This window comes from Vitis vinifera, chromosome 16 (genome assembly GCF_030704535.1).
Source record: "Vitis vinifera cultivar Pinot Noir 40024 chromosome 16, ASM3070453v1".
NCBI lineage: Eukaryota > Viridiplantae > Streptophyta > Magnoliopsida > Vitales > Vitaceae > Vitis > Vitis vinifera.
Genome location: NC_081820.1, coordinates 17,216,720 through 17,226,694, shown reverse-complemented (window position 1 = coordinate 17,226,694; position 9,975 = coordinate 17,216,720). Strand labels below are relative to the sequence as shown.

The 9,975-nt window shown below is 32.9% G+C and overlaps 1 protein-coding gene across 1 annotated transcript; it reads right to left on the bottom strand.

The window, feature by feature from the left end:
- Nucleotides 1-5,996: 5,996 nt before the first annotated feature.
- LOC100260301 (21 kDa protein) lies at nt 5,997-7,022 on the bottom strand. Its single transcript, XM_002263955.4, has one exon. It carries the CDS (start codon nt 6,863-6,865, stop codon nt 6,263-6,265), a length of 603 nt encoding a protein of 200 aa, XP_002263991.1. The 5' UTR covers nt 6,866-7,022; the 3' UTR covers nt 5,997-6,262.
- Between the last annotated feature and the right edge of the window lie 2,953 nt (nt 7,023-9,975).

The following is a 9,975-nucleotide window of genomic DNA, read 5'->3' as shown; positions in this document are numbered from 1 at the left end:
AACCGCAACAACTCTTTTTCAATGGTAGTGCAATTCTTTTGTGTCTTATTAAAAGTTTTGCTTGCATAGTAAATGACATGAGGTTTCCCTTCATCTCTTTGCCTAAGATTTACCCCCAGTGCTTGGTCACTTGCATCAGACATGACTTCAAAATAAATTCCTAATTTGGTCCCCTCACAATAAGTACACTAATCAATAGTTTCTTCAATTCTTTAAAGCATTATTTACAATCATCATTCAATTTCAATTTGGCATCTTTAGCAAGTAAGGAAATAATAAAGGTGTCTTGATATCCTTTCCGAGACTTAGTCCATGAATGGAATAAGAAAATGATTCTTTCTTATGACGACATTTAGCTTTCCATAGTTTATACACACCCTTTAACTTATAGTTAACTTTGTAAGAATAGCTTTTCTATTTTCATGTTGTACCATAGTCACTCCCAACTTTTTAGGCACACATTAGGAAATGCTATCTGAAATTGAGTAGATAATTTCAATTTGTAATAGCTTAAGTATCTCATTTCAAACAACTTCTTGTATGTAAGGATTCAACCACCTTTGAGGTTGACGAGTTGGTTTGGCTTGGCATCTTCCTCCAAATAGATGTGGTGAGTTTATACCAAAGGACTTATCCCTTTGAGATTATAAATAGTCCATCCAATAGATTTTTTACATCTTCTTAAGACTTCCAACAAGCAAGCTTCTTGTTGGTGTGATAATATTGACACTGGATACTTATTTCTCTTAAGGTATGCATATTTCAAATCATTTGGCAATGGATTGAGATCGAGCTTAGGTGTTTCCTGTTTCTTTGTTTCTTCTTCTGATTAAAGGTAACAACTCTTCTTTTGCCTTTTATTTCATAAAGTGGTTACTGGTGGCAAATTATTAGCTTCTTCAACTTTTTCTTCCACTTCATTTTCTTCAAGTTATTCATAAATATTCTCCAACTCCTCATTCATTAGTCCATCCACATGTTCTTCAATAAGAGTGTCAATCAAGCGCATTTATTCTTGTTCATCTTCATCTTGGGCAGGATGTCCCTTACATAGATGGAAAATATTCAATTCAAGAGTCACATTCCCAAAAGTAAGTTGCCTCATCCCATTTTGACAATTTATCAGAGCATTAGTCATGGCTAAGAAAGGTTTCCCAAGGATAATTGGAACACGATGTGGTCCACATGCTACCCGGATTGGAATCAAGGACAACAAAGTCAACCGAATAGTAAAACTTATCCACTTGAACTAATACATCTTCAATTAACCTTCTTGGAATTTTTATTGATCTATCTACCAAAGATATTGTGATAAAAATAGTTTTGAATTTTCCTAGCCCTAATTGCTTGTACACCGAATAAGGAAGAAGATTTACACTTGCACCCAAATCAAGAACTTTATCCACATATGTGTTTCCAATTTTCACCGAAATGGTAGGACACCCCAGATTTTTATACTTGATTAGAGTTTTGCATTGATCACGTCAAGGAGTGGTAGGTTAACTTTGACTTGCTTGAGAACTTCAAAATCTTCAATTGGATTATTTACCACCTTCCTTGAATGAAGAGCTTTTAGAAAATATGGAGATAAGAGCTTTTATTTCTTCTTAACCTCCTCACTCATAGTCTCATCTTCACTTGATTTATCATCTTTGCTTACATCATTCATTTTTCTTGTTTTTTTCACATTCTCTTCTTGCTTCTCTATTTTTTTTCTTTTTTTGTTTTAACATGGGTTGTTCAACTTGCTAATGATATTCTTTTGATTTCTAATGAAGTCACCTGTCACTTTTCTCAAATTCACAATAACTTGATCCACCAGGAAAGCTTGATGTTGAGAAGCTTGCATTTTAGAAGATAATTGACTTTGTCCACTTTTGCAAGATAGGTTTGGATGATTCTTCTACCTGAGGTTGAAGGTATTTGAGAATGGAGAATTGTTGGGTTGCTTGAAAAATCTAATTGTGTTAGCTTGTTCGACAAACATCTCTCTAATAGCCAATATGATGGGACATTCACTCACTAGATGTTTAGTTGATTGACATATAGAATATTGTACAATTTGCATTGAAACATCATTAACTACCTTGACTTCATGAGCTTCTCTTGGTTCAAGTTTTTCCAATCTCCTTGCTAGAGTTGTCATTTTTGCTTCCATGTCTACATTTTCATTCAAAATATACATTCCTCCTTTAGAATTGCTTTGAGTCATTGCTTTACTTGATTCTTTTCCATTAGGTTCATCTCATGATCTAGATATCTTTGCCACATAGTTTACAAATCCAATGCTTCATCAGGACTTTGGCTTATAAAGTCACCTCCACACATGATTTCTAACAATTGATTGATAGCCGAAGACATCCCTTCATAAAAGTGGCTTACCAACATCCAAGTGTCAAACCTATGATGAGGACAAACATTGGTTGCTTCCAAATAACTTTTCCAACAAGCATAAAAAATTTCATTCTCCATAACCACAAAATTAGTAATTTGCCTCTTCAAACCATTAGTATGATGAGTTGGAAAGAATTTCTTTAAAAATTCAGCTTGTAGTTTCGGCCATGAGCATATACTATGAGGTCTCAAAGAGTTCAACCAAATTTTTGCCTTATCTTTAAAGTGAAAGGAAACAATTTTAGCCTCATGAGATCAATTGATACAATCCTTTCCTAAAAGTATGACATACTTCCTTAAAATATTTTACATAAGTATAAGGATTTTCATTCTCCATACCATGAAATTAAGGAAGAAGTCGTACCAAATAATTAAGGACGAATGATCATTTGCTTGTTAGGAAGAATGATGCATGAAAGCACTCAATCTTGGTGGATGCATATGGTCTCTCATAGATCAAAAATGAAAGCTGTCTTCATTAGGACCATGTTGACTTAATTGATCGTCATCTTAGGATTCCCTTTTATTTGTATCAATTCCAAGATATGACACTTGAGTAGATGAATTAGTTCTTTCCAATCTTCCCTTAGAATTAAATTCCCAATGGAGCATGCAAGGGTTCACCTATAAGACAACCCAAGAAACAAAACAAACCAAGAAGTACAAAAAGAGAAATAAAAGAAAAAAAATTAAAAGAAAGCAAAAAAAAAAAAAAAAACTAAGATGAAAAATGGAGAATCGGTAAAGAGGACGTCACCAATGTTGTGATGTGAATCATAAAGGGTGATCTTCACTAAAGAAAATTTGCCTCAATCATCTTGGCACCATCCCCGGCAACGATGCCATTTTTTATCAATGAATTTTTGTTGTTATTGCATTAAAACACATTTTTTTTTTTTAACTTAGTTCAACTATACTAAGGTAGCTTCTGTTAAGATGTGTGAAGCCTAATTATTATCCTAATAGTAAGGGTATTTTAAGTCAAGGTATTTTGGGATTTTTACATATGTAATTTGGTTATCATATTTATATTATGTTTAGGGTAGTTAACTTTGACAGAGAGTTTTACTCTTTGGGTATTGAGAGAGATAGAAAAATACAGAGAGAGACCTAGAGGGTAAAGCATTTTAGGATTCTCTTGTACTCTTGTATATAAGGTTTATAAATGAATAATAACAAATCAGATTACTATCTCTAGTACATGGCCGAGAGCTCAAGTTTGATCATCAATGCCCAATGTTCAAGACCTTGTTAATTTATTTTTTATTTTTTATTTTTTAAAATTTTACCAAATTCATTTGCACTTATTTTGGATTACTCACTAGGTTAGAAGATTGCCTCCTTGCATGATGATGCTACAAATTTTGAAAATTACCTCTTTCATTTGCACTTATTTTGATTATAGTGCTAAAAGATTGAGAAAAAAAAAACTGTAACAGCTTATAAGAAAATGAGAATTAATTCAAGGCTTTACGTATGTCCATTAGTGGACTAAAGTCTATGGATGGAAGCTAGCTTCATCTACTTTTCTTTCTCAGAAACGTTAAGGGGTTCTTAAGTGACTCGAGTGGTAGCTCTACATGTTTTCCTTCAGTTTGTGTTTCTTCTTTTTCTTTTTAAATTTTAATTAAAAACTTTTTTATTATTTAATATATTTTAAAGAAAAATTTTCTTTAGTGTCATCCACTCAAGTAACCTAAGAGGTTCCTAGCCTCTTTGGCTTTATAAAAAACAAAAGGCAAGAGGCGATTGAAATAGATTTGATTTGATCAAACTTGTCTGTTTGTGAAGGCAGATGATGAAACCTCCAATAATTAACGAAACTATTTCAGAACATATTATAATCAGATCTGTTTTGTAGTGGGAAAAAACTATCAACAAGTCTCACCACTACCAACCCTTTCACACTATCATTTTCGTACCTTTTTAAAAATAAAGAAATAATCTAAATTAGTGAAAGAATCTCTAATTCAATTAGCTTTTTAATAATTAAGCCCTCTCTAAGTACAAATAACCTTCCACACTAATCGTGATTGATGCATAAACTTAGAATGATTATGATTTTAGCCATTATTGATCCTTGTGTGAATACAGCAAGGATGAGAAAAAGACTTTGAAATTTTGATTCCAACATCCAAACCAGATTACCAAGCAATTAGGAGCTAGTATTGAATCATGATGCCAATATTGTTGTGGCCATGATTAATTTTTTTTTTTCCTGAATGAAAACTAAAGAGATCTCTATAATCTACAAAAAGAACATATAAAAAATGATTTGAATTTTTTTTTTTTCTTTACAAAATTGCTATTTATTTTATTTTATTGTTTAGTTCTTTTCAAGAAAATACTCATATTATTAAAGGGTGGTAAGATTAGTATATGTTTAGAGTCCATTTGAGAATATTTTTAGAAAGTGTTTCTAACCTTTGTAAAACCTTTTTAACACTTAAATTTAAGCATAAAAAAAAAGAAGATAGAAACACTTACTAAAAACACCATCAAATATACTCTTAATGGGCCAGAATTCTTTTCGGGATTCTCAAATAACCTAAAATATCAAAAAGCATAAAATGACATCGTTAATAACCTTTTCCAAAGTAAAGTAATCCAATGTATGAACTAATAGAATAAAATAAAATAAAAAACAGAAAGAATAGAAAATGAAATGTCTACAAGGATCCAAATATTCATTAGAAGTGGGAAAAATATTGACAAATCTAAAACCCTAAATTAAAGGCAGTTTTAATGGCACACCAGATGCCTTTTGAACTCCAAGACCTTGGTTTGTCATAGTTGCCTACGTTTTTTTCCCGAATTAGATATATATATATATATAGGATGAAATCGCAACTTTAAGCCTAGAATGTTGCCCACAAGATTTTGTTTCTATTAATTAATGCTTGCTTTAGGCTCACATGAGCTCACAAGAAGACAAATTAGAAATTAAAGAGTGCAAGGGTCTCTCAAATGTGGAACTAAATGGCCCCAGTCTCGCCAATGTTTATGGCGTCAGTCTTGGTTCAAGAGGTAAAGAAAAGGAAATTGAATTGATTTCTGGACTCTTTTAACTTTCCTTTTCCCATTGAACCCAAAAACATCTGGAGTCAAGAGGAAATGGTATCTTTCAACAGAAAGGAATCTATTAACAGAAAAAAAAAAAAAAAACATCTATTGAAGATGACATTGATATTTCCTAGTTGTTTTCCATACCATATATGCTTATTTGGTGGAAGACCTAGTGAGATGAGTTGGACGGCACTACATCTCAGTCGAACCCTTTGGAAGGCTTTTAATTAACTGATGATATAATGGAGGTAATTTCACAGGAAATCATAAAGACTATACCCACCTGTCTGGTCAAAAAATAGCAGACTGTGTGATGGAACTTACCCCACTGGTAGCTTTCCTTGTTCTAACTTCTAACTCGCCTCATTTTCCTTAGAACCAATTGAAAGGTTCAGTTGTCAGTTATCTCATTTCTTCCTATACATGTGAAGTTCCATAAATTTACAGGTCATCTGTTGTTTTCCTTACCAAATTTAAGCGGGCAAGAATGATAGGTTTGCTCTCTATAATCACTCAATTTGAAACCAGAGGATCAATTCAACAAAGAAACAATAGTTCAATTAGGTTGAATTGTAGCACCGTAGGAAGGAAAAAGCAAGCTATACAACCATCATCTACTACATTACATACAAGCAATTTCTCTAATACAATGCTGCCTAATGGATTCCTGATACATGACATCTAAATGGACCCAGATATGCTGCAGCAAAGCATAGTTTTGATGGAACAATTCACACAACATTCTAGCAGTACACAAATACTGTCACAATATATGGGATTCATACTAGATTAAACTGGATGGCTAATTGTGAAAAGATGCATAACTATTGATCAAAGCCAAAGCATTGCTAGTCATATGTGCAATTTTCACTATGCGAGTCCTCACTGCCTTCTTGAGCTTCCCGTCCATGGTATTTCCAGCAAACCCGTCTGTGCACGTATCCTCATACGTCAAAGCGGCGCTAACCCAAGTTTGTATGTCATTCATTATGAGCCCAAAATTGGAGCCTTTTATCTGGTTCATCTCCCCCATGGCTTTTCTAAGCTGATCCACTGAGTCGCTCAGCTCTTCCACACAGTCCTTCATGGCTACAACTTCTCTAGGCTTCAGGCCATGGCTTAAAAGCAGATTTGACATCACAGACGAGGTCGATCGGGCAGTTGAAAGGGTTACAGACAGAGCTGTGTCAGCTAGAAGCCTTGGGCTTGTTTGAATCACATTTGCATGAGCTGAGAGGGAGGTGAAGCAAAGTCTGGGATAAATTGTTGTACCACAAGATGTTCGGATGAACTCGGTGTTGTCTTTCCGGGCAGCAGGCCCTGCGGCTGAGATTGAGTTAAAATGGAAGGCGAACAAAATGAGAAAAGCTGCAAGGAAATGGGCAGAATTAGATGAGCCTTCCATATCTCTCTTAGGCAGAAAGAAGATTGGAGATTAGTGATGATAGTAGGAGATGAAGGGTATCCCTTATATAAAGAAAAAGATGGGAAAGAAAAGCTAACGCCCCTAGAACTTACACATACAGGAGCCCCCCCCCCCCCCCCCCCCCCCCCCCCCACCCACACACACACACACACACACACACTGTCCTATAACTTGATTCATTACTAATTGAAGTATATGCCATGAAAAGCGCCAAGCGAGTCATAATCCATAATGAGGGATAGTATTTGATTTTTTGGTAGAACGATCATGGAAAACTATTCTTAAAGCAAAAGAATATCCAATGCCCCTATTATGCCATATTAGTGAGCATCTTTGACTAAAGTTGCACTACCTAAATATTTTTTAGTTCAATATTTTCAAAGATGACAAAAATAGTTGAATTTCATAATAAAGGAAAATTTCCCCAAAAAGAAAAACTTATTTCAATAATTTTTTAATTAGTTAGTTTTTTTTTTTTAAAAAAAAAAATCTTACTCAACAAATACTAATTTAGAGGTTTGTCATAGTTTCAAAATTTGTTACTTATATATAGTTGAGATTACTATTCCAATTCATATTAATTTATTTTCTATATATTTATATTCCTCTTTTTATATCATTTTGATTATTAACTACTTATCTATACCCATTTGATAGTATACTTACTAACAATAATTATCCAAAAGGTTCATGGAGAGACTCTTAATCCAAAAAATATTTAGACACAAGAGGGACTTACATGATTAAAGCTCAACTTTATTAAATATAGCTTTTATTGTAAACTGCTTCACTTGTGAGTATCCATAAATAAATAAATAAAAACAAAAAAAATAAAAAATTAATATTCCATGACTGGTTCTAGGAGAGTGAATTTGTAAACTTTTATTGAGTTAGGTGCAGCTAATATGGCGCCTTCTACAAGAGAGGCTTTGTAAAGTTTTATTGAGTTAGGTGCAGCCTAACTACCAGCATAATGACTTGTATAATAGACAAGGAATGAAAAGTTTTTACAGTTCAATGTTAAGCAGATGAATGAGGCACGTACGACTACTTAAAGGTGGGGTAAAGCCAAGCTAGGGGGGTAAATGTGCTGGGGGGGAGGGAGAAATGTGCTGTCAACCTTATTGGCATAAGCATACAAATAAAAAAAACAAATGAAAAAAATATTACCCGTGGCATTTATTGATCAGTGAAGAACTTTTAGCAACGGTTAACTCGGAAAAAAAGTTGATTGAGTGGTAGAGTTTGACTCTATGTCTTTAATATGAATTTTTTTCTATTTAGATGCTTATGGTTTAATAACAGTTGTTTTTTTAGAATACAACGATAATTTTTTTGTAATAATAATATTTTAAGCTATAGAAAAGTTAAATCAAAGAATGCTTTGTATGCTTTATAAAAATATGATATTTTGAATACTATACATTCGTGATTCACGCTTAACTTTAAACTTGGAATGCAACATCACACATGGGAATTGAGAGATAGATCAATGGTTTTTATTTATAGTCATAGGTGGTGGTTATCAAAGACACTAAACATATGCGTTTGAAAAGGTTACGTGTTTAATACGTTAGACGGGTTTTCAAAGAAAAAAGCATGTCTTTAGAAAAGGTTTATTAAAAATTCCCGGCTAAATTTTTAATTTAAATGATTTTAAGTCATTTTCTTAAAACAAATTTCAAAAAGTAACAACCAAAATAGATTGGAAATTAAACTAATTAATTATGAATTATAGGGAGGCCCTACTGCAATAGATAGGTAACGCCAGATAAGCCTATTAGAAGATAGAAGAAATGATAATAGAAAAGGACATTAAGTGGGCTCCCGTAATTGTCTTGTTTGAAAAACAATGAGAGCAAGTGGAAATTAGACCATATATGATGTAACAACATTGAAAAAATAATTCATGAAGGTTAAATCTGTCGGTGTGACAAAAATGTGAATAAATTTAAAAATTGACGATAAAGATTGGTGAACAGTTCTTTGTATCTTAATCTAATATTCTATGGACTCCCTTTTGCATATGGATCCTTAAAAATAATGACCACACAACCATAACAGATTTTGTGTCACATCGATCGACCATAACGACCAGGACCATACCGTTGATCATGGTCAACTGAAGAACCGAAGGAGAAGACTATTGGTTTAACTTCCTCAATCATAATTAATTTGAATGGTGCTTTCAATTGCACCACTACTTTCATAGCAGTTCAGTGACAACAATGATTATGACAGGGTCCTCAAATTTTAGTTTATGGACAATCATGTTCTCCTTGAATTCTGCGTCTAACTTCGATTCAAAGGCTTGTTAACTAATGAACCTAAAAATACTTATCCAATTAATATCCTTCTCAGACAAATAACGTGTTACGGATTATAGATGAATGAGCAAGAGATTTGAACCATCGAATAGACGGTTGGAAAGGTTCAATTTTGACAAGTCCTAATTAACCAACCCTTAATATTGAAGAATCAATTTACCGTAAAAGCTTCATGTGCTGGCTAATAAACTTAAATCTATAAAAAACTGACATGCAAATGACACATTGGCAATAATTAATTGTGAGTGTTGTGAATAAATTATTTTAAAACTATTGATTTAGGTTTTCTTAAGTCAATAAGTGTTACACCAAGACAACTGGTCAACATTAACTTGACTAGATTATAATGGTTGATAACCCAAACAAAGCAATCCTAGAGGCTATTCATTAGATACAATTTTATAGTACGTACTTTGAATGCTATGTCCCAACTGTCCAACTTCATAATAGTCCTTAGAATTTATGAGGATCAAGTTCTTAAAAACAATGAAATAATATAGCAATTTGATTCATTACGTGTGATATTAATTATTTTCTATCATGCTTACACTATCTAACTAATTTATTAGAACATTTATGTATTTATCACTTGTATTGTACATAACTCGAGTTCATTAGTAGTTGTACAAAAACTTTTAAGTCATAGGTTCTTTACAAGATAGTTATAAGTTGTTCACAACTAGTTTATAAACTTTGACAATTTATTTACAGTTGAAGTGCACTACCTTCAAGTAATGGGATAACTTATCTTATTCATCAGAA

Bases quoted from the DNA above. Each gene is read 5' to 3' on its own strand.
- LOC100260301 (XM_002263955.4), bottom strand. From the start codon at position 6,865: ATGGAAGGCTCATCTAATTCTGCCCATTTCCTTGCAGCTTTTCTCATT.